This window comes from Bicyclus anynana, chromosome 9, assembly GCF_947172395.1.
Source record: "Bicyclus anynana chromosome 9, ilBicAnyn1.1, whole genome shotgun sequence".
Taxonomy (NCBI): Eukaryota; Metazoa; Arthropoda; class Insecta; order Lepidoptera; family Nymphalidae; genus Bicyclus; species Bicyclus anynana.
The window spans coordinates 14,128,183-14,154,255 of NC_069091.1; the positions used below are offsets into that span (position 1 = coordinate 14,128,183).

Here is a 26,073-nt window from a genome sequence, read left to right on the forward strand (position 1 = left end):
ATTCGAACTCTTTTTCGTTCCTCCATTTAATGATCTTTATTTATCTATTAGTTTTATCAACTTGACTCGTATTTATTAATAAAATATGTTGACATTGGAACTTTTTTTGACGGATAAGCTAATCGCCGAGTACAAGAACTAGGAAGGTATTAACTCAAGGAATAATTACTAACTCAAGGTTGGCACGTCGTGGTGATAACACTTTGCAGTAAGGTGTAGACGCCATGAAACGTCATAAATTATGTCACACTACTTGTGTGTTACATTAAGCTAAGTTTACATGGCGCAACAATGAATAATTTGATCTATTTTGTCGCAAAAAATCGACAAGTAATATTCGTACGAGTACGAATGACAACGCAACATAGACTTGACGAATTTTGTCGCTCGCATAGATTTATACTGAAAGTCTAAAAATATAATAGAGAGTTTTAACTACCAATAAAACTTACCTATTATTTTTTCATCAATGTCCGGAATCCATCTTGAGAGAAGCACTCATCTTTCCTTGCCGGATGTCAGCTAAAATCACCTCTCCGATGGTGGCGCCCCCTTGCCGCAACCTAATACCTATGTACAAGTGACCGTAGCGAGCCGAGTGAATGTTCGCCATTATTATACTCATGATGCACCAGGTAGGCCTTACCTGGATTCCGGACATTGATGAAAAAATAATAGGTAAGTTTTATTGGTAGTTAAAACTCTCTATTATTTGTTTCGTATCAATGTCCGGAATCCATCTTGAGTGAAGTGTTTGTTATCACCTGGTGCTCGCAAGGTTGACGCTTTAATGTGAATTATACTGAAAAGTATTTTTGAATAAATGAAAATTCTCATTTTTGAAGAACAAATATACTCTTAATATGTATGTTAAGGAATTTGATAGTGGCCTAGGTAATCCAGTTATGTATACCTATTTTGGAATTCGTAATCAGTGATTTTCTAGAATTCTAGATGTTAGTAATTAAATCTGACTTCCAAATCCGTCCGAATTTCTAGAAATGGATAGAATCTGATGAAAGATTTGCTTTACAGATCTTGTAAAACAATTTTATTTAACCTATTATTGTTCAAGATGCATGCGTAACATAGCTCCTAGTATTATTAAATTAGTTATGTTTTGTCATTCAGTTACAGCAATACAAAGCAGTTGCTTAAACCCATAAACCATACTTGGATTTTTTACCGATTATATTTCAAAACTCTATATGAATTGCTTCTTAATGATACTCTGCACTTTAGAGTCCAAATATGTTAGCCAACAGTGACACGCCCAGGAACTAGGATATGTACCTATAAATAATCTACTTACCACAACCCATCAGACAAATTGTGCCACATCAAAATGTAGTTTAATATCATTAGATTCATCATTCTGGCGATAAATGAATTTTAATTACTTTTATTTAAATAATAGACCTCACTGTAGCAGCATGGTGGATTCAAGCTCCATATCCCATAAGAAGGCAGGCCCGGCTGATTATGATGACGGTAAATGAGTCCGGTAAAAGCGAATCCTTTGCATGTATGAGGTGCACGTCACTGCTGTTCATTCGATCTTGATTGATAAAATTATGACAATCCATGTTCAACGATGAAGAAGCCATTGCTAAGCTGGGTGTAGAAATTATTGATTTTGTCAGGATCATGTGAAACTATATAATACAGTGGTAAGTTTAGGATACCAATTTAACTTCTCTTCCGATACTGAAATAGCTTTGGGTATCGATACCAACGTGAAGAAGCATTAATATAAGCCCATCTCACCTACTAGTCAAATTAGTAAATTTTTTATATTAGGTACCGATTTCTGTATTGGCATACTTTTGTCATCCAAGACAGATAGCAAACTATATGTCCAACATTGTAGAATATAAATTCAATGGTTTGTGGGATACACCATTTCTTTACATCTGTCTCAAACTGGCTTTATCATATGATTGTAGCGCCGGCTGGATATTGATAACTGCTGCCCTTGATCAGGTCAATGGATCAACATTTCTAGTCACTCAAAATCGGTGAGGCTCAGTAATTATAATCTTGAATCACTGGGGCATGTGCATCTGTTTGTTTTGTGGTGTGTGTGTGATCGCCATATTTAAAAAATTTAAATTTAATAGCTTTCCGCTCGAAATGACTGGAATGATTCCGGTGGCCGTGTACGATGAGGTTTGGTGGAAGAGACAACCAGTTGTGCTTCTTTAGTACACATAACGTGTTGTTGTGTATAAGGCTTACTAGTCCTGATCATCTGCTCTCAAAAGGCTATTCAGCATGAGTAGTTCCTACACAAGACGCTTGTTTTGGGCGTGTCTCACACTTGAAATAATATAGCTGTCGCACGTCAAAAAGAAAAATCATTCTGACTAAGTTTGCTGACTCGAGAGGACAACTCTGTATTAAACCCGTCCAGGAAATATTGAGCTATTATATAAATATTTTATTTGTCTAATTTTGTTAGGACCTGATGTGACTGCTAGATAACTCTGTTCTGTTTATATAAGCAATCCACGTATCGGTTATAGATCTGAAGAAGCATCTAAGCACTTTGCAATCGACAATGTTGATAAAATATCGCAGTACATTTTCTTGTGGTGTGCGTACCATGCGAGTCATTCGTCCAAGACATCGTGAATTTCATGTCATTGAATTGCGTTTTCAATCCACATCTGAAAGCCAATATGAGTGTGTGTTGGCATGGCCAATAGGTGTTTTGCCATGTGTTCTATAGGTATTCTTGACCTATTAATCTATATCTGGGCACAACGGTATAGGAATAGTCGCCCTGCTCCACCTATGTTGACTTATCGGCAGCAGTCGGTTGTAGTATTGCATTGTCCAACTGTGTAGCCTGCTTATCCGTCCTAGGCAGTGCAACAGGCGTGTTGTAAACGTAACCTGTTGACTTAGCTGCTCGAAGGACTGTGGCCCAATACACACAGGTCGCAAAGGTCAGCCTCTCTTTAAGAGATTGATATTTGTCAGAGAGACCACCTACGACTAAGAAGCTGTTGCTGAAGCGCTGTTGCGTAGCGTTAAGCACTTCGACTCCGACAAGGGGACTTTGCGTTGCGTCTTGCGTCCCAGTTTGCCAAGAAACTTGAGGCAAAGTATCGGAGTCAGCACAGACTTCTCGGAGTTGGTTATCCATTCTAATGTTTACAGTCCTTATTGTGAAAGGGTCAGTCCAGTCCATATGAGATTAGCATTGCTTTACCTCTTACGTTTAAGAAGATGTCGCTCAAGTGTCTTGCATAGCGTTAAGCACATACGACTCCTACAAAGACTTTACATTGCTTGTATCCAAGTTATGCCGACAATCCCAAGGTATTGTGTCAGTACCAGGACCGACTTACAGTCTAAAGGGTGTATTCTAGAAAAGGTACACTTGTTCCTCGATTTCTTGGAATCGTGCAACCCAATTCGTTGTTATTGCAAAGGTTTTTAGGTGCTTATAGACCGAATGTCAATTAGGCCAGCTGAAGTAGCTGCTGTTTATCTAAACTTCAGTGCTAATCGAGCCTTAGATATATGCGGTGCAAAATTGGTTGCATAGGCGAAAGCGGTTTTTCTCTTTCCATCAGTTGCGTTCAGTTAAGTCAAGTTTAGGATTGGTCGGAATGTTTGGTTCAGTCTTGGTACCAAAACCAAAATGGACAAAGCTGTGTTGCGCAAGTTCTAAAATAAACATTACGTATACCTGTGTAGCAAAAGTTAATAGGTACTGAGTATACATACACAGTGTACGTTTTATTTCTGAAACGCTGCATGAGTAGAAACTAAAACTGAAATAGGTATACGATATGGTCTGAAGATATGAACACCATTTAAAAATGTCTGATGGTCCACATATTTCAAAACTCAATTCAAACATCCGTCTTAAAATGTAATGTAATGTTTTTGTTACGTTAGCTTGAATTATCGGTAAGTATAATAGATGTTGACCACCCCCCCCCCTTGTTTTGAAATCGCTTTGCACTTGGGAGGAATTTTATACAAAACATCATATTTAAAATTTTCATTTCACGTAAAAATAAATTGATAAAATCATTTCACCTACCATTGTTTTGTACTTGTATGTATAGATGACCTTTCGGAATAATAAGTCTAAAGTCTACTAATATTTGTCACGCTTTCTTGTAAAACAACTATTTGGCAACTTAAAAAGTTTTACAAAGCTGCGAAAGAACATTCCAGTATATTTGAATGCAATTCTTTCATAATTATGTACCTTTAAACGTTTTCTTTCATACTAACTCCGGCTGTGAATGATAAAATGTGGGTACCCACATTTTTCTTTTAAGTGAAGAAAAGTCGTAACAAAGGGAAAATCAACAATATATAGTTTATCAATACTCGTATTTAAAACGATGTTTGAATAAATTCATGAGGTTTATGACTCGCTTTAGTAAATAGATTCCTATAAAGTTGCAACAATTTCGTACTAATTTGCAGCCAAGATCAATCGTTACTACCGTCGCTTAGTCTGTAATTGTACACGTATTTTCACTATTTCTATTCATAGGATTTGTTGAAAATGTGACGTGTTGTAATAAAATTTAAACTGTACGTAACTCACGGTTTGCAAAGCCTTACACGCTCTGCTCTTTACTTCTCGTAGGATCACTGCCACCGCTGCCGCTGGAACTCGACGATGGAGAACGTGCACGTTTTAATTTCACTTTTAACAAAATCACTTACGTTCTCCATTTTCGGAGAGGTTTATTCACACAGAAAATATAAAATGTGCACCTAATATGTAGGTATAAATTGTTTTTTCCGTGATCACAATGGCTGACATGTGAACGGCGTGAAAAAACGACGCTTAATGGCGAACATTCACTCGGCTCGCTACGGTCACTTGTACATAGGTATTAGGTTGCGGCAAGGGGGCGCCACCATCGGAGAGGTGATTTTAGCTGACATCCGGCAAGGAAAGATGAGTGCTTCTCTCAAGATGGATTCCGGACATTGATACGAAACAAATAATAAAAGAAGGCGTTTTTTGCAGATGTTGATAATTAAAAAATAATTAATTATTGATTTATCTTGCTATTATTTGCGTGAAAAATCGACAAATCCAAACAGCAACACCACACAATGACTGAAACTTAGTGCAAATGAGAAAACTCTATTAGTCATTTATTCTAATTGTATATATTTTTTTTTAAATAAATATACTTAAACAATACACATCACTATCTAGCTCCAAAGTAAGCATACAGAGTAGTAGCTTGTGTTATGGGTACCTACTAAGACAGTTGATATTATAATATTGATATATATTTATATACTACATATAAATACTTATATACTGTATAAATACACACAGACACTGGAAAAAACCCATGCTCATCACACAAATATTTTCCAGTTGTGGGAATCGAACCCACAGCCGTGGATGCAGAAAGCAGGGTCACTGCCCACTGCGCCACGCGGCCGTCAAGGTAGTAGTAGGTCTGTGGACCGGAACGTCATCCGAGGTTTTGAACGAGCGCAGATGTTAGGTCAGAGTCAAGCCCAAGTCTCACAAAAACGTAGGCCGATCGGTAACGATTAACGATTCTCTAATATAATCCTCATATTCATAAAAATGGATTAAGATTAAACTTCAATATACTTCAAAGCAAAGTGAACCTAATCACTAAGTGTATAAAGAAAAAAATTGAGGTTTTAATCCTAATCCTCGAGCTTATAGTTGAATTTTCTTGCGGTATCCAAAAAACAATGTTAGTCTAAGATCCGTAGTAGACACGACATTCATCCTTTTTAGTGCGTTAAAATATGACTAATGATAGTTAATAATGGTCTATAATAGTTTGGACAGGAAAATTTTAGGCAACCTTATAACTCGCATATTTTTAACGTACCTACCTACTAAATTTGATATACGTACTTAAAACACTTTTTATCTAAAAAAACAGATGGGTGAAGGTCGTTTCTAATACGAATCTTCTATGTAAACGTAACCTTAGAAACAGTCATGTTGTAGCAACTATTTAATGCTCGTTGAAGCAAGTAATAGAATTTAATTACCATATCATATTCACAGGCAATCCTATCCGGCATTATGGACTTTAAACTGCAGATTAGTTATTATCTGTCAGGCACCTACTACTTATACGTATTATGATTATTTATAATATTAAAACAAAGACCGCCGCTAAGGGAGCAATTTAAATATTATATGTTAGTTTGAGGGTTCTCTGATATCAATTGCATTGGGAAAATTCACTACTCCCCCCAAATCTATATAAACATAGATTAACCACTCGACCAACGATGAAGTTTACACTAAAGTGAGCCAACCAACGATATCATATACTATAGATAGATATGCTACGTGGCTACAGAACTACCACAAAAAGTGATCCGAATTTAGCTACTCCGCTGATCTCAAAAATGTTTAATTTCATTATAATAACTGTATAAGTAATATATACAGTTTTTACAGTTCCTAAACATGTAACTCGATATTATATACAATACTAGCGGACGCTCGCGACTTCGTCCGCCCTTAGACCTCTTTAATCAAGACCTATCGCAAAATCCTTTCTTAGTAGATACCTACAAACTATAAACTACCTCCCTATTGCCAAAATAATATTGCCAAATATCAGCTCAGGCTCAGCAGAATGACCTATAGCATTTATATATTAAGATTTAGGTAAATTATTTGTTTAAATATCATTATAGTAATTCTTAAATTTCTTATTATAGTAATATAGTTTACTATGCGACTCAATGAAATTAAAACAGTTAGCCGCTTTTGTTTGCCTCAGTTCAACATATCTCTATTAGAAAATCTTTGGAGCCAACGTTACTTCGTTTACCTACTGATGCTAGACGCTATTGTGAATTAATATCGTGAAGATTTTTATCTTCAATAAACAAAAAAAAACAGATTAAAAAAGGCTTTTGGCTGAGCTATTGACGACTTAAAAATAAACAGAAAATTTTAAGCCTGTAAACATAATAAAGACTTGCTTTAACACTTCCTGAGACTAAAATAATAAATAATTACAATATTTTTCAATGAATGTAACGGTTTTTATGTTTTGGGATATATACTATAGGTAGTTTCATGACTGTTGGTAAACAAAACTATAAATATAATATAATCTACTAACTATCTATCACTAATATTATAAATGCGAAAGTTTGTGTGTAAGTGTGTATGTTTGTTCCTCCTATACGCTGCGGTTACTCAAGCGATTTGGCTGAAATTTGGAATGTAAATAGATTTAACTCTGGATTAACACATAGGCTATTTTTCATCCCAGAAAAGTCTATGGTTCCTGCGGGATTTGTGAAAAACTGGATTCCACGCAGACGAAGTCGGGGGCGTCCGCTAGTATATTATAATTAGCAGACGCCCGCGACATCGCTTGGAAAGCCTTCGAATTGTAAAGAATAGACTTACATACAAAAAGAATCCCTCCGATTTCGATCGATTCACGATCTGAACGAGATTGCCTCGAAGAGATCGTTATTTTATTTGTTATGAAGCGATAAGGCCGTTTTTTGTATCCTACTTCATTTTTTCTTATTTGTCTGCTATATTGTTTGTTTGCTTTGTAGTGTACAAAATAAAGTGTTTAAATAAATACAATAAATCCCCCATCTCCCATTAAAGTAAGACAGAGGGTTACAATCTGACCGGTAGTTTCAGAGATTACCCAAACATACAAACAAACTCTTCCGCATTATGTAGCTGTACTTCAAAATAACGTAACCAACACTATATCTATTACATTTATGAGATGCGAGTAGTTAACACGTCTAGATTTACGACACGTAATAGTTTCTATCTTAGCAGAAATGTATTTGTTATGTGATTTTTCAATTACTTACTGTATGTGCAATATTTTAATATAAACCAATATTTTTTCTTCTATACTTATAATAAATCTTTAGAGAGGTCAATTCTGTACATGAAAAGTGATCGATAATGATGCCAAAAATGCAATCAGTAAAATTTTTGTCTGTCTGTCTCTCTGTATGTTCGTTATAGAAACAAAAACTACTCGACGGATTTTAACGAAACTTGGTACAATTATTCTTCATACTCCTGGGCAGGTTATGGTATACTTTTCATCACGCTACGATCAATAGGAGCAAAGCAGTGAAGGGAAATGTTGGGAAAATGGGAGAAGTTACTCCATGTTTTAAGCTTCCGTCGCGTGTGCAGCCTTAATGGATATGGTAGGGGTAGGGAAGGGGTATGGGTAGGGTAGGGCTAAGATAGGGGTAGTTAAAAAGTTTACATCGACTTTCACGTAGACGAATCGCGGACGTCCGCTAGTAGGGAATAATTTTATATGTATTTTAAATAATATTGATACTTGTGTAGTTTATTTTTCTTTCGTAATATTTATTCGTAATAGTTAGAGCCTAAATTGCCGTACCAACCCTACCTAATTTACCTAAATTGAATCCTCTTGTCTGTCTGGGAGAGATTGCTTCAACGATAAGGCCGCCTTTGCACTTTTAGATACTTATTATTTTTCTGTTTGATGTAATATAGAATGAATAATATTGATTTTTTTGTTGTTTGTTTATTTCGATTTAAAAAATTATAAATCAATTTTTAAATTATTTCACTGTTAAAAAGCTATATCTTTACCGAGTAACATATGCTGTATATTATTTCTATATTCCACCGGGAAAGGGAATTACGAAGGTTAAGCCGCGGGGCACCTGGTAGTTATTCGAAGGGGTACTTTATATTATGTGTGATACAAAATTGATATTTTTCAGAATAACTATGAAATGGAAGTATGTCAAATAGTTCGTTGACTTTAAAACTGTCTATATATATTAAAAAGTGCCACTGTTAGTCAGCAATTTAGTTTATAATTCTAAATTCCAACAAGTTAACAAAATTTTAAATAAATGATGACACCTATAAAGGAAATTTTCCATTCTGTAATAACTTGCATAGTGCTAATTAGACAGATATCTGTATCTACTTTGACCGCAAAATACCTTGATTTTATGGCACAAGTAGTTATGGTAAATTACAAGGTAACCCATCATAATCTCGTTCGTATTGGGAAAGTGTGTTGGAGAGCTGTTACACTTGACTGACAGTCTGTGGGTCAAGGCTTAACCGTAGTTAGGTAAATATAATAGAGATGTCAACAGTATTGTGAAAAGATATTAAACCTTTTAAAAAATATTCAGTTCAGAAGGAGAAATCCAGTATCCATATAAACTCGGGCCCAAATTACAACGCTGAAAATTGGCCATAAATTGGTCGCGCTCTTTAAGTGAATGCACTTTCATTTGAGACCCTACTCGAGTATATTTGCAGACATTCGGTTATTCTTCCTCACTTTCAACCCCCAGAACTTTTAAACGGGTCAACCTATTTTCATACAAAAAAAAATTAAATTGAAATCGCTTCATGCATTCGGAAGTTATGCTGCCACATACAGACAGACAGGCACGTCAAACTTATAACACCCTTCTTTTTACATCGGGGGCTAAAAATAAAACATGACTTATTAAAAAAAATATTACATCACTCTCGAAATCCGGCAGTAAATAGTACTTATATCGCCTGCCAATGTAATTGCATTTTTCCCGCGATGAGACCAAACTACAAGACTTGTTCTCAAACCGGTTCCTTCAAACCAGACTCAATTACAGAATGTAGGTCTCAAACATTGACACGCCATAATCTAGACCATTGACAGTGCATGCCCTTGCTTTAAACTCTATAGTATACCTACTCGAGTACTCGGTAGACGATATTATTTATCGGCATTAAAAAAGACCATGTTACTATTGTTTTTTTTCTTTCTTCTAGGGTTCATTTTGGTTGCATATAAAGTCAAAGTTGCGTAGAGCCTGCGTCCGATTCCGGAGGGTGTGGGCTCGAATCCGGTCCGGGGCATGCACCTCCTACTTTTCAGTTGTGTGCATTTTAAGAAATAAAATATCACGTGTCTCAAACGGTGAAGGAAAAACATCGTGAGGAAAACTAAATAACAGAGAATTTTCTTAATTCTCTGCGTGTGAGAAGTTTGCCAATCTGCATTGGACCAGCGTGGAGTATTGGTCTAACCCCTTTCATTCTGAGAGGAGGCTCGAGCTCAGCAGTGAGCCGAATATGTGTTGATAATGATGATGATGATAAAGCCAACACAGAACCCTAGTAGTAGGTAAACCTGCTCGTAGTCTCGCCATGGCCGTCTGTCCGTCCGTGGTTGAGCTCTCAGAGACTATTTAGTCCTAGAAAGCTTCTTTGGTCGAAGCTAGAAAACTGTAATTTAGTGTCAATAAGTCGTTTGCTTGCTTTAATAACGTGATATCTCGAAAAGAACAATTTTTCTGAAAATTTTAGTGTCAAAACGAATGTGAAGTTCTAGAAAATTTTAAATTAGGTATACCCATAGATTTACGAATCGGTACAAGTACCTGGTATACCTAGTACTCGAAAAATACATTTTGACGCGCGTTTTGATGCGAGAATTTTTTGAGGGTTGGAATATGGCCTCCTATATCACGTTAGTGCAGCAAAGAGGCGATGTATATTCAGCACGCCGAAGAAAGCGTAAAAGAAAATCTCTACATAAATTAAATATTATCACCCTAAGCCCGCCAACCCGAATTATAGCAGCGTTTAATTCTATGTTCCCTCTTCCATAAGCGCTATAATTGGCCATTAATATGCTGATAATATCAATAAAAATAATGATGCATTTTTGGTACATGCACAGTGTTTCCATTGAGGGGTTTGTTTATCTGCGTCTTAAATAGCTGACGTCTAGCTGACGCTGCGCGGTTTCACCCGCGTGGTTCTTGTTCCCGTAGGAATTCGGGGATAAATATAGCATATAGCCTTCCTCGGAAATGAGCTATCTAACACTGAAAGAATTTTTCAGGACCAGTGGTTCCTGAGATTAGCGCGTTCAAGCAAACAAACAAACAAACTCTTCAGCTTTATAATATTAGTATAGATATCAGATTATGAGGTTTTTTTCTTCTATTTTTATTCTTTACTTTACAAGTAAGATTGTAGTCAAGGGCTATGACTACAATTTCACCTGATAGTAAGTGATGATGCAGTCTAAGATGGAAGCGGATGGAACTTGTTAGGAGGAGGATGAAAATCCAAACTCCTTTCGGTTTCTACACGGCATCGTACCGGAACGCTAAATCGCTTGGCGGTACGTCTTTGCCGGTAGCGTGATAACTAGCCACGGCAGAAGCCTCAATTTAAGGTTATTTAAGGCTCGAATAAACAAACCTCTCAAAATCTGCAACTATTAACAATACCTCTTGTTTTGCAAAGTCTACGAGAGGCGCTAATTACTAACATTAGGTGACCCGAATGCTCTTTTGTCCGCTATTAAAGTGATAATAAAAACGGATGGATGGGAACTTCCATGCTTGATATATCTAAATGTCGCTAAGCAATCTCGCTTTCAGCCATTTCAGTCTCATCATTATCAACCCATATTCGGCTCACTGCTGAGCTCGAGTCTCCTTTCAGAATGAGAGGGGTTAGGCCAATAGTCCACCACGCTAGGCCAATGCGGATTGGCAGACTTCACACACGCAGAGAATTAAGAAAATTCTCTGGTATGCAGTTTCCTCACGATGTTTTTTTTCCTTCACCGTTTGAGACACGTGATATTTAATTTCTTAAAATGCACACAATTGAAAAGGTGCATTCCCCGGACCGGATTCAAACCCACGCCCTCCGGAATCGGAGGCAGGTCATATCCACTGGGCTATCATGGTTCTCATTTCAGTCTATAGAGACAAAAATGTTGTTCAATACGCACCACTTTTTTATAGTAGAAATTTTTATGACACGGCTCGAGGAGTAGTCTTCTTAGTCGTATTGGCAGAGTTGTCGTGGTTGCAGCGATGTGCAAAGCTTCTCCACATAAAGCTACACTAAATAGTTTATTATAGCTCCATAGTGGAGTGTACCTATTGACTGCATTATAGGTACACTCCACTATGAACGATTGTGTTACTGCTTGACTAAATCAATCCAACGGGTTGGCGCCAATGATATAAAATTATCATTGGTTGGAGATCTCACTGTGAAGTAACGTGATTTCGTATTCACTATTTATTTTAAGCTAACTAATAAAAATTCAGATTACAAGTAAAAAATGTTATCCGGTGTCTACTGGCAACTATAGTGGATAGAGTAGGATGACAATGCACAGTTAAGATTGTGATTTTTGTTAAAAAAAATATGTTAAAATCGGACTATTAAGGAATAAAAAGTTACACGTGTTCATATATAAAAAAATAATATAGGTACGCGTCGAATTGTTAACCTTCTCTGTTTTCGTCGGTTGGAAATGGGTTTTCGGAATACGAAACATGCGGTGGATAAGGGTTATTTAATTTGATGTTTATTTTAATAGATGGTTAAAAACAAATTAGTGAATAAGCCTACTGGGCCTAGAGATGAATTAAATGCACGCCCCAGACTAGAGCACCTCAACTGTGCCCTCTGGTTAAGGGTGTAATGACCTCCCTTTTCAGTTTGTCCTGCAATTGATTTTATAATTTCTCTAAATCTGTAATTCTTCACTTCTCATCATGTTTTTGAAGTAGGTAGGTTTATTTTTTTTCAAATTTTCATTATTCTTTTCTATAATTGTCTAACACTGTGACACTCTATATACCTATGTGTAAACAATTAACTAAGTAGCGCTGAATACATAATAACACGAGTAGCTATTATAAACATTGTAGAAACAAATAATAATTAGGAATGTTTACTAAGTTGTAAGTAAGTGCTGTTAATAAGTTCTTAATTAACAAAGTAGGTATCATTATCAACCCATATTCGGTTCAGTGCTGAGCTCGATTCTCCTCTCAGAATGAGAGGGGTTAGACCAAATAGTTCACCAGGCTGACAAAATGCGGATTGGCAGACTTCAAACACGTAGAGAATTTTCAGGTTTGCAGGTTTCCTCACAATGTTTTTCGTTCACCGTTTGAGACACGTTATATGAACACAACTGAAAAGTTGGAGGTGCATGCCCCGGACCAGATTCGAACCCACACACTCCGAAATCTAAGATATGTAATTATTTATTTATTCATGGGTAGGTAGGTATAAAATCTCGTTTTCTAATTAAAAAAAAATACAATACAATGTTACGAAGGTAGTAGATTTGGCAGAGTAAGTAGAACGGATTTTTTAGCGTAGGCGGTTCAGAAGTTCAATAACAAGATACCATGATCCAACTACGCCATAAAGGTAGCGTCAGCCACTGAAGATCAAGTAATCTCACATGCTTGCAGAGTTAATGGCTTGACGACTGATAAAACTGATCGTGTGTTGGTCGCAATCGGCATAATGTCATGCTGGTTCAGCTACGGACAATGAGGTCCAGGGTTCGAATCCCGGGTCAGGCCAACAAAAACAAAATAGGTTATTGGGATTTTTCTTAGAAGGAAAATCTTAATAGCAGCCTGGAGTTGGGAAGTTGGCGGTGTTAATACACCCCCGTGCCTCGGAGAGCACGTAAAGCCGTCGGTCCTGCGCCTGATCTCTCACCGGTCGTGTCGGTCTGCCGTCCCATCGGATTTCGAGAGTGAGGGAAGAGAGAGTGCACCTGTTCTTGCGCATACACTTGTGCACTATAATATCTCCTGCGTGCATGGTTAATCTCACCATGAGATTAGCCGCCGTGATCGAAAAGTCGGTCGGGAGCATATTATTAATGTCATGCACATCGCGACCAACATGTGAGAATACTTGACCGTCAGTGGCTGACATTAGACATTATAAAGATTAGTTGAATAAAATGTATAGCAAACAATCACACCTATTTTATCATATCTTTCGTATTATCTAGTATTATCAAAGTTGCTCAATATGACTCCTCTGTTATTTTTATTTAATGTACGAAATATACATTGAAGCACTGATAAATATAATTCGTTATATCTAATTATAAATAGGTAATTAGTAGATATCGTATTATCTTGTCCAAACGTCCTCTATAAAACCTATCACCTAAGTAAAGCGAAAAGGCAAAAAAGTTCAAGTATCTAAAGGCAATATTTTACGTTAAATCTGATCAAATGAACGATAAATCAAGGCTGATAATGAATCACTAATGTGTTAATACAGTGTTAATGAATCACTGAACTGAAGTCTCAAATTGTTTAATGGTGATAACAAAAAACAAGACTGAGTTTGCAGTGGTCAGTGGGCTTTCGAGCGCGCTTTTTGTACACTCGTAACTTTAACTCTACAAGTTCGTGACAGCATTGTTACTTTTTCTTGTAAAAAAAAACAATAACAAAAATAAGGTAGGCCTATGGTGATTCAAAATGAATAACGTGAATTTTGATTGACCAAAGATTCTATCGTAAAAAAATGGGACCACCTCGGGAGTATAATATCCTTGCAAAAAAAAATACTGAAATCGGTCCAGTACTCTATGAGTAATCGAGTAACATACATACAAAGAAAAGAACATAGACTCGAACTGAGGACCCCCTCCTTTTTTGAAATCGGTTAAAAAGCCAAAACACTGGCTTTTTCAAAAAAAAAATTACAAGTTTACTTTCTTTAATATCCTGGTATATGTGCACAAGAAAGCAACGATTACTTCCACGAATCTTTATCATTAATGCAAACTAATTATTTAACATAAGTAGATAAATAACTTTATTATCTAAATAGGATAATAAGAAATGTTAACGTTGACGTCACAAAATAATAACGAAGTAAATACCTTTGTTTATCCCGAGCTTCACGGTGCATGTGACGTTACTAAACTGTATGTCAACGGGCTCCCTCGTCGGCACCCGGGCGAGGCCTGCAGCCTGGGCCGGAGGCTGGGCCCCAGCGGCCTGGGCCTCGGCGGACGTGCCTGGGGAGATCACAGCTTGGGACCCCCCGGCCTCATCCGTTTTAAAGGACACACTGCTTTCCACAATCTCTGCTCCCGCGAGCATCATTTTTTAGGTTTTTGTTGTCAAATATTGAAATTCGCGCGTTCCGATATAACATTTGACAGGCGATATTCGCGCGCGTGTTACGCCGTGCACTTCGCGCGAATGAATGCGCGTGCGCCGGTCGAGTGTCAAACGCCCTTTGTCTTGTCATTGTATTTAGTATTGTAAAATATAAATAACAGGCCGCGTCAGATAACAACCTGGGAAGTAAATTAAATATAAGACATTATAATTGATTTTGTAGTTTAGACATTAGAATTATTTACTTGAATCCCGATAATTATTGTAAACGTCGCGTCGTTTACCTGAATTTTGAACTATTTTTTTTTTTTTTTTTTGAGAATTAAAAAGGTTTTGATAAAAATTAAATGTTACGTATGTCGTTAAAACAAAAAAAAATACTAATTTTGAAAATAGACAACTCTAGATTGGTCCCCAAATTGGGCATACAAATTATACCTATTACTAATATGTATGTATTTTATTATTAATTTTATTTAAACATAGTACAAGTACGTACATACCTACAATCTATTTTAAATCGTAAAAATGATTACCAAAACAATTAACTAATGGGTAGAGTTCTTATTTTTGATTGATTCATAAGTAGGTACCTACATATTAGTTAAATTACTGGTAGGTAGGTACGTACCTAATTAAAATACAAATGATAAAAATGTTTTTAAGCAAGTGAAAGACACGAATTAATATCAAAGGTATTCTAGGTAGGGCTGTTCCTTAAAATAAAATTCACATAAAAACGCAAATTTATAATAAAATATATTGAAAATGCTGACCTAAAGCTCAAACAAACTTAAATATATATTTGACTTTGTCGTAGACACCAAGAACTTTCTAAAATATTGGTTCCGCACCAGAGGAAAATTGCTCGAAGAACTTTCTAAGATATTGCTCCCGCATCAGGGGAAATTCGCTCAATTTTCCTCCCGCACTGGCTGCAACTTAGTAGTTAAGATCAATCGACCTTGTACACAGGACTACAAGGGCCTCTTACGTGCAAAAGCAAAAATTTGAAAATGAACGGGAAAATACATAAAAAAAAAACTGCTGAAATTCACTTCAGAAATGACAAAAGTTGAAAAACGGAATCTCTTTTTTTTCTTGATTAAGTGTGCGCCCCAAAAGATGGAAATATCCTATATAGGTTAAGTCACTGTCATATTTATTTTAAGCGAGCATTTTTGAAATTTTTATGAGACATATTTACCCTTATACCCTTCATTTGGGCCCCCTAACTAATATTGATACAGGGCCCCTCCAAAGCACGCTACGCCACTGCTTGTAGAGCAGGGAATGTGATAAAAGGAAAAAATATTAAAATATAATATTGTTTTCGTAATTAAGCATTGATATACAATAATATACCTACTTATATCGTTGTAATTAAGCATTATTTAATTAGTTTCACTTGTAATTTTTTTTTATAGGTAAGTAAATTACATTAAAAAAACAAAATAGGTAATATTTATTCATAATTAACTATTGTTAAGTATTGTAATATATATATTTTTTCTGTAAGTAAATAATTATATGGTGAGAAAAATTTTTAACTGGGTAAATATTTATCAAGTAGGTACTTTATAAGAAATATATTATAAGGAATTTATTAAACATTAACAAACACACTAGTTGCCTCCATATCCAATTTTCGAAAGTTCCCCACGATTTCTCCAGGATTCCATCATCAGATCCTGACATGATTATTATGGGACCAAATTAAAAACATACCCTTTCAAATAAAAAAATAACTTTTCAAATCAGTTCAGATAGGTAGGTAAAAGAGTAAAGATATTTACTCTGGTTCGGACGTCTTCGAGTAATCGGTTAACATGCATAAAAAAAAATATTCCGACGAATTGATAACCTCCACCATTTTTAGAAGTCAATTAAAAAAGAAATATTTTTGCATTATGGAAATCGCGTACCTACATCTAGGTAGAAAGTTCTCATCACTAAAAATTTATCAAGCCAAAAAAAAACATACATACAGCCGAACGTAGAACCTCCACCTCTTTGGAAGTCAGTTAAAAACTGCAAAGTGTCACTTACCGGATTGTGATATAAAGCAGTTGATCGTACTGATTTGTAAACATACCTTTACCCAATGATTTTAAATACTGTTCGATGTGTTACTAGGTCATGAAAGACAAAATTGTGCATGTGTGCGCTCAGTTTTGTAGCCTATTATTCGGATCACTTTTTGCAGTGATTTTGAAGGGATGTAACCGATCTATAGTTTAAAATTATCATTGCCTTTACGTATGTTGAACATAAAGTCTTATTATGAAAAGCGTGACACGTGAAACAATGCTTAAATACCTACTCGTACATATATGTAGAATTTGACACAAAGACGATCCGTTTTCAAGGTGCATGCACATATAGTGCTGACTGGTCTTTGATGTGGACAGTCGTGATAGCACAGTGGATATGATCTCTGCCTTCGATTAGTAGGGCGTAAGTTCGAATCCGATCCAGGGCATGCATCTATAAATTTCAGTTATGTGCATTTTAAGAAAATATTTTTTTTAAGGAATATTTGCCATAATATTTTTTATAATATGACCAATATTCCCATTCCCCTCAAACTAGTTCGAAAAGACTGTGCTAGGAGTGGGTATGACAATAGACCAACGGAGTGAGAATTGAACCACCACCTTTCAGTGATGAGTCCGACCGCTCTTACCGTTTAGCTATTGAGACTTTGAATAATAATAGTTGGTCGAAACTCCCATACATGGAATTAAGAAATTGAAAATGTAATAGGGAGACGCTGGCTACTCTGCAGTAGTGACTCTGGCTAATCTAGCACTGTGAAATTCTAATACAGATTCTGATACTCATAATTTTAATTATTAGATGGTGTACAAGCATACCTGTTTGTAGGTGCATGTGCACTGTTCGACACTTATTTCTTGAAAGAAAAAAGAAAACTCATTAACTTATTTTATTACATACCTACCCTGAGGAACCTTGAACCTCCGTAGTCCGACAAGCTGGACCAATTACCTAAAAGGCATTTACATTTGCAGTATGTAGGTTTTTAACATAATAATTAATAGGTATCTAATAAGTAAAAAGAAACTCCAAAAAAAGGGTACAAACCGCAGTTAGTATTAAAAATTGTGAATGTGACTGAGAGAACTGACATTTTTCCGAGAAGTACCTAGTTGAAGCTCCCAAAAGCTAATTATTATAAAGTTCAATAAATTATATTTAAATAAAAGTAAAAGTTACAATTTACGAGTCTCACTATATTTGGTTCCGAAGTCCAAGAAACCCTTTAAAGTTTCGCCATGTCCGTCTACTCGAAAGCTCCTCTAGCTCTAAAATTAAAAACCCCGCTATTGCGGAAACGGAAAACGACGAAACGAATAATTCCTTTGAATAATTCTTTAAACCAGCCATTCAAAACAATACGTACCTTTGACAATTTATGTATCTAAGATACGTACATAAAAAAACAAAGTTCAAACAGTGATTGTAGCGCCACGGTACAATTTTTATTAAGCGCGCTCTACACTCGCGACGCGAACTCGCGGCATAAACTTACGGTAAGCGAGCGATTTGCGAGTGTGGAGTTACACTCGCAAAATATTACAGTTTGGTTCGCACTTTCCAACGACAATGAACTGCGGTAAGGTTGTTGACGAATTATCTATGAAAGGTTTTGAAGATAATAAGCCGCAGAGCAAGAATACCTCTATAAGTCGTAGTCGGATTTCGTGGCGTTCGCGCCGCGAGTGTAGAGTGCGCATAATATACAACAACTACGCCATCTGTTGACAACTTTTAACACCAAAGTGTAAGTAAAAGTCGTGGGTTTGTAAAATACAGATGCTCGGTTAATGTAGTAGTATCGCGTAATTAGGTAAGATGGCGCTACTGACTTTGTTCATTATAGAAAGAGCTACCCCCAGTGGTTAGCCCATACTATTTTAGATCAGAACTCAGGTCCTGGATTCGAGTCTTGAGTCGTGTAATTTGCGAACATTAAGCTTTTCTCGCTTACAAGATATTTTCATAAGCAAGATGGAAAGTTGGTGGTGTTACACCCAATGCCCCGAAATCTGTGGTCTCTAAAATCAACCGACGACGTCCAGTCGTTATCGTTAACATTTATATGCAGCATGGTGGGTTTAGTCTCCAAAACCCTTCATCTCTAATTTTTTTTTAATTCATAGAATAAGCTAAGTTTTAGGTTTATTTTAAAAGATCAAACATTTGAGTTACTTGAAATTGAAAGCAATTTTTAACCGACCAACGAAAAGGGAAAAGGTTCGCAATTTGACACGTAATTTTTAAGATTGTACCTCATAATAATATATTATTTAACTAGCGGACGCCCGCGACTTCGTTCCTGTGAAAATCAATGTAAACTTTCAACCCCTATTTCACCATTTTAGGGGTTGAATTTTAAAAATTCTTGAATTACATTATACTTCGTATTTTCTTACGATTTAAGAAAAAAATTACAAAACTATAATTCTCTAAAAATTAAGGACTTTCTATACAATTTTCAACCCCTATTTCACCCTCTTCTATTTTTACTTTTGGGTCAAAAAGTACCGTATGTTTTGCTCCATTGTCCCATTTACCATTATACCAAAATTCATCTTAATCGGTTCAGCCGTGAAAAGGTAACAGACAGACAGACTTACTTTCGCATTTATATAATTTATAGTGTAGATTTATTTAAAAAAAATAAACACTTCATTTAATTGTTTTTTTAATGGATGGTTTAGGATCTAAACTGTCACTGGAGCTATAAGTAGGTATTATGGACAAGGATCGAACTTTATACCTTTCCGATTTGTAACCGAGCGTGAAGCTTCTTTCACAGACAAAGTCGGGATCTTCTTCTAGTAGCGAATTAATTGTATGATATGGGTTCTATTAATAATAGCTCGTTTGAAATGCCATGGTCATTAATTAAATTCTATGTCATGGTTTACATTCAATGTCATTCTTCCTACCAATTAAAGAAAACTATGCAATGGTATTTTTAATGCAATGTCGACCTTGTAATGGTTGTGATGAGCTTACCCAATGACTCTTCAATATGAAAACTTTTCATTACATAATTTTAGTAGTAGGTACAATCGCGAGTCGAGCAAAAAAAAAAGCGGCAAGGCCGTACTAAATTTTTCTCGATGTGATTCAAGCTACTTTCGACCCTATAACTTCGTCGTGGATGAAACCAGGTCCCTGAATTCGGAATACCCAAGCAGGCATTGTAAAGACACGGTATATTTTACATTGAATTTGAACGAATAAGTAGTCAAAGTTTCCTAATTCAGGATTGGCAGAAAGACAATTTAGTGCTTAAATTGAGGAAAATAAAAAAAAATTAATTTCAGTCTAGTTTTCTAGATACAACAACTGCATAAATAACTTTGTAATTTGTAAATATATAGGATTACAAAGTTACATTTGCAGTAAATGAACCAGTGTTTCTGTATACATTGCTTACATGGATCTCACAACTTTTTACGGTTGAAACAGCGCCATATAGTGGCACTACTGCACAACTGCTTCAATTCGCGTTTACATTTACACGATCGTCAAAGTATGAAAACATTGAAACCTCCCACTTTTCCCAGTTTTCATTTGATTTCTCGTTTCGTATATTCATCATATAAAAAGCGAATATTCAACATTGCTCTTTCCTTACCTATTTCTCCATCTAAAAGTTGAAAGGCAACTTTTTCGATGAAATTTTCGATGAACGAATGACAGCATTACGTTTTTGTGCGCAACCTATTCTGCGCACCTTTCACCGTGCGCTGACACTTTTTTTAGACAGTGGATCTGAAAGAGTAAACTCCATTCGTGCCTTGTGCCTCCACACACTTTTTTTTATTAGAAATATTAATGGAATCTTCTTTTAGCGTCACAAAAGTATAGGTCAGATAGACATTTACGTGTCGTCGTTTTTTTTTTCTCATTTTTAATTTGTTATATCTATTAGAAAACTTGTTATTTGTAACCTACCTACGTAGAGGTAAATGACGCACACAAAATTCTACCGGGTAGGTATACCTACGAATTTTTGACTAAAAAAAACAACAAAATAATATTAGCTTTGTAATTTTTATTAACATTTTTAATAACCCACAGAAGCCAGGCCTCTATATTCTAACCCTTGTCTTATTTATTTCAAGCATTTAATTACTTTGTATAATAATTAAAAATTAATACAAAAAATCCAAAAGGTTGTTAACACCTGCTTGAACCACCGAAAGGTCAACGCACTTTATTGCCAATCTTTATGGCACGGACCATAGCCATATCTTTACTCTGACCATATTCTCTATACCAACAAATCTTGATCTGGAGTTTTGACCTCCACACTGATTTAGTGCGGTTTGGTGGGTGACAATTTTGACTCTGAAAACATCACTCCAAAGCGCTTATTGTGCTCTCTGAGACAGAACGTAACACCACTAATTCCAATCTCAGCGCTGCTACTGTTAATTTTTTGAAACAAAAGAAATCTCGAATCCATAACGATTACGAAACGATCGTATAAATCACTATTTTAACTAGATACTCTGTACCTACTCTTAAGTCAATACCAACGAGCCAGACAACTGTTAGTTATGTTTTGAATATTTATGCTGTTTTATATTTTAAACATACCTAGGTGTTATAATATTTTTAGCAGACACAAAAAAGGATTACAAAAATAAGAAAACCAATGTCGAACAAAGGTTATCATTCAGAACTTTATCAGGACAACTTAATTAACGAATCAAACTATATGTATAACAACAAAAATATGACCCTAGAATAGCAGAGAATGACCTTGAGTGGAGTCACGCACATGTGAACGTTGTGTGCAGGGTTAAAAACATCTTTGAGAGTTAACAAACACTCCCCTTTTTCAAGTCACTCTCCCCGCCTATCCCAAGTAACCCATAAAGAATTACACAACAAATAATGTGGACGGTTCGAACGTCACGAGCAGCGTGCACACTGAAGCCGACCTTTTTTTTTCTTGTTGAGTAAATGCCGTTGGCGTTGCCACTACGACGACACCGGGGGGTTTGGGCGAGCGCAGAAGCATCGCGGATGAGACCCGAAGGCTGAAATGAAGACAGAGAACGGAACTCTAAATCGTCTCCTATGAGACCTCGCCTTAGAGGGCCGTTTGGAAAGGGATAACCGTGGCCTGAATGAATCAGTCCTGACGCCCCCAAGTTCGTGAGTTAGGGAACCCACGTCCGGATCACGTTAGATATCGGAGACCTCATCTTCCCCGGCGAAGACGCTGTGTAGCTTGTGTTTGTGTTGCCTGGGAAGCACTGGCGGTTGTCATATCATCGTCTGAATCTGGTAAAGAACGTTTTTGCTTGAAGTTAGCTTTAAGGTTGGCAGTGTAGTTGCCAGGCCTCAACCACTAGTTGGTTGGGATGGATTGCAGCTCTGTCAAAATAGTTTCGAGAGAGCTGTTTCATGTAATTAGTATTGAAGGTAAATCTAAGTCTCTATGGAGGTCGCTATTGCGTATAAACCACGGTGCACCCCTGATTTGTCGCAGAAACCGGTTTTGCTTAAGTCAACCGGACGACGAGAGCCTTGTATCGCAAGTCGTTCCCGCTAACTGATCGCTACCCCTCTCTAAATCCCTACTCTTTACGAAACAAGTCGCGCCACCTAGCGTCGGCACGAGCCAACACGAGATCGAGCGACGTCATATCTGTCTCAGACTACTATTTCCAACAATATAGAGTTCCCGCGGATAGAAAATTTCTGAAGATATGCGAACGAAGTCGCAGGCATCAGCTAGTAATAATGGACTTTGAATATATGTACTTTGAATTTGGTTGTTTTTTTAATACTAATACATGTAATTATGTATAATATGCCCATAAACATTCTTACGGTATTTTATCTTAATAAGATACAAATACAAGGCACCTGTTTCGACTGTGATTAGTACCTACAGCCAGAAAAAATCCTTGTATTTTTTATAAACATCAACCTGTTCCAAATTTATGTGTCTTGTTACTTCCATTTGGAACCTTGAGCTTTGAGTTTCACTAGCAAAACCGACTCCTGTCCTTTGCCTCCGACTATCGAATTAAATTGAAACTATAGCTTGGCAAGTTCGTTAATGACACTCCCATGATATGCGGGCGACGGAGGGAAAGGACTGCGCGGACTATCGGGAGTGTCACGAACAAATTTGCCAAGCTATAGCAGACTCCTCCCATATTTACCCGCGTAGTTTTCATTGGGAATAAGGGGATAAAAATATGTTCATCATCATAATTAACGATCCATTTTGCACGAGTCTCCTCTCACAACGAGAGGGGTTAGGCCAATAGTTCATCACGCTGACCAAATGCGGGTTGGCAGACTTCAGACACGTAGAGAACTAAGAAAATTGTCAGGTACAGTGTTCCTCAGAATGTTCTTCCTTCACCATTTGAGACACATGGTATTTAGATTTTAGTTTCATAAAATGCAGATAACTGTTGGAGGTACAAGCCCCGAACCGGATTCGAACCTATTCGATACACTGGGCTCGGATTCACGGATCTAACCTGTGTTACTCGCTGATAATGTAGTTTTACGTTGGCTAATAGAATTATCGGTACAGTACTATCGATGATTCTATTTGTAACAAACAAACAAAACTTTTTGGGGTGAAATTCGCACTGCGAAGTTGTAAAATGCATTTCTCAAGTATTCCACCATACCTTCACAATTAGACTCACTATGAAATGAAATTTAACAAAACGAGGGTACGCAACTTTAGAAGACTTTTCTTTGAAGTTATAAAAGGTCAGGGGTTTCCCACGTCGAAGTCGCAAGTATGTGCTAATTTTTAAACATTTATATGTATAGGTAACACCTTTTATTACTTAACTAGCGATTATGTACCCCACGGTTTCACCCGCGTAGTTCCCGTTCCCGTGGGAAAACGGGCATAAAATATAGCCTACGACACTCACAAATAACGTTGCTTTCTAATGGTAAAAGAATTTTGAAAATCGGTTCAGTAGATCCAGGGACTACGTCCTACAATTTTCACAAACACACAAACCTTACATCTTTATAATATTACTTACGAGTATATACTTAATTAATAAAAATTATGAACCTACACGTGGCTGTTGGGTTTTTTTAAGATAAGCTTCGTATAAGTATATTATTTTAAATTAATATTATAGAACTTTATATACGAGTATGTGTGTAAGTTTAAAACAAAAACGGTGGTAATTATTACTCAATTAAATTATACATAATGTGATCTAAACCTGTTTATGTAATAAGATTTAATAGGTACCAGTTTCAACGACAAAACTATTTGGTAACTTTTTGCCCCAATAAATAATATTAAGTTCTAGGACGTCAGTCTACAGAAATACCGATTTAATCTTTAGCTACAAAAAATATACTGTAGGTACTTGCAGAATATTGATGACGCAGGTGAAACTAAAACTTCAGCACCGACGTAGCGTAAAATTCAATAAAAAATGATTTATTTCCCTTATCTTGCCATAGTTCACAAGACTTTGTGAAGACTCTACCACCGGTTGAGAAGACAGGTTCTGCTGACTACAGCCGACAATAAACTCAAGTATAAGCCTAGCTGTATCTACAACAGTTAATAATTGTCTTATTTTTGTCAATGCAGCTGAGCTTAGTTACCTGACAGTTTATCTATATGAGCACCCCACTGAAGTTTGCTATGAATGTCTAGTCTTTCCCTTCATCTCCATTCTACCTTATTAGGGTTCTCGCCTGATTTCGATTTCTTGATTACATTTTCATGTATGAGGACATACTATTTAGTAATTAGGTAACCACGTGTAAGCTATGTAACAGGTATTAGGCACAATCATAAACTTGGCCAATTCACACGTAAATCATTACTAAAGATAATAAATATTTATACAAATGTTAAAATCATAAACATTGTAATACATTGTTTATAATCCGGATAGTTATTCGTTTTATATAATAGTACCTGATGCCAATTGCCGGTTACTAGAACCGGTATTTCAGGTCGTAAGTGTGATGTCCTCTAACATTTAGATACAGCGATAAGCCTTTTTTGCCCCAGCAACACGAACACAAGGGGGTCCTCGCCTTCGCCATCTGGACATGGTCTTCACGTCCATCTATGGTCAAGGAGGCGTTAGGACTGCGACTGATACACTCAGGCCAAAACATCCTTACCGAATGGCCCTCTAAACTGGGGTCTGAGTCTTAGAGTAGACGGCCTTAGAGTCGTTCCGCCCATCTCTTCTGCTTTTGCCTTTAGGCCCCATCAGGCGATGCTTCTAAGTCCAAAACCCCCAGTTATCAGAATAAAATACCATTTTTGGACGTTTCTGCTAAATACTGATTTTAATAAAAAAACTTGGTTTATTTTAGTCGAATTGGTACAAAATGATAAATTGATTAGCCGGGTTACAGTAAGGATATTGGTCGGGTCTAATATTTTGAGTTTCATGTCATTTCATGGTGCTTGAAGTGAAGTGATGTTTCGATTGTTGGTTTTCCCTGGTTATCTGATTGACCCGTCAACTGTTACTACAACTGTTTATTCTTGTAGTTATAATAAAAAAATTAAAAATAGATGAGTGTTAATTATTCAATTATTCTAATGTTAGCAATTTTGTAGCATCGTAATGATAGAATAATACTTCATTGTTCTTTGATCGTATTCGTACTAATCACAGGAAAACGCTAAAAGCTTATTTAATAATCAAGCAGGGTCTGTGACATATTTTCCAATAAGGCGCAGTGTTTCTTAATTCGATTTTTTCGTTAAAGGAGATAATTAATTGTGGGTCCTTTTTGAGAATTCCGTTTAGAAAAAAATAGGACCAATCGTTGAAACTAGCCATAAGTAATGTTGCACAAAAGTTGTAGGATGGTTCTGAACCAATCAGGTTCAACACGACAGTTTTGACGACCTCCGTGGCGCAGTGGTATGCGCGGTGGATTTACAAGACGGAGGTCCTGGGTTCGATTCCTGGCTGGGCAGATTGAGATTTTCTTAATTAGTCCAGGTCTGGCTAGTGGGAGGCTTAGGCCGTGGCTAGTTACCACCCTACCGACAAAGACGTACCGCCA

General features: G+C 36.5%; 1 protein-coding gene across 2 annotated transcripts in view; it reads right to left on the bottom strand.

Moving 5' to 3' along the window:
- Positions 1-15,081, bottom strand: part of LOC112048984 (ATP-binding cassette subfamily G member 4) — a 37,683-nt gene extending 22,602 nt beyond the window's left edge. Inside the window, exon 1 of one of the 2 annotated variants that reach the window (XM_024086699.2) lies at positions 14,733-15,081. In XM_024086699.2, the coding sequence (XP_023942467.2) occupies positions 14,733-14,958 (226 nt within the window). In that variant the 5' untranslated portion in view covers positions 14,959-15,081. Of the gene's footprint in view, positions 1-452; positions 2,486-14,732 lie in introns of those variants that run through there. The other variant, XM_052883428.1, reaches the window with a different exon arrangement.
- Between the last annotated feature and the right edge of the window lie 10,992 nt (positions 15,082-26,073).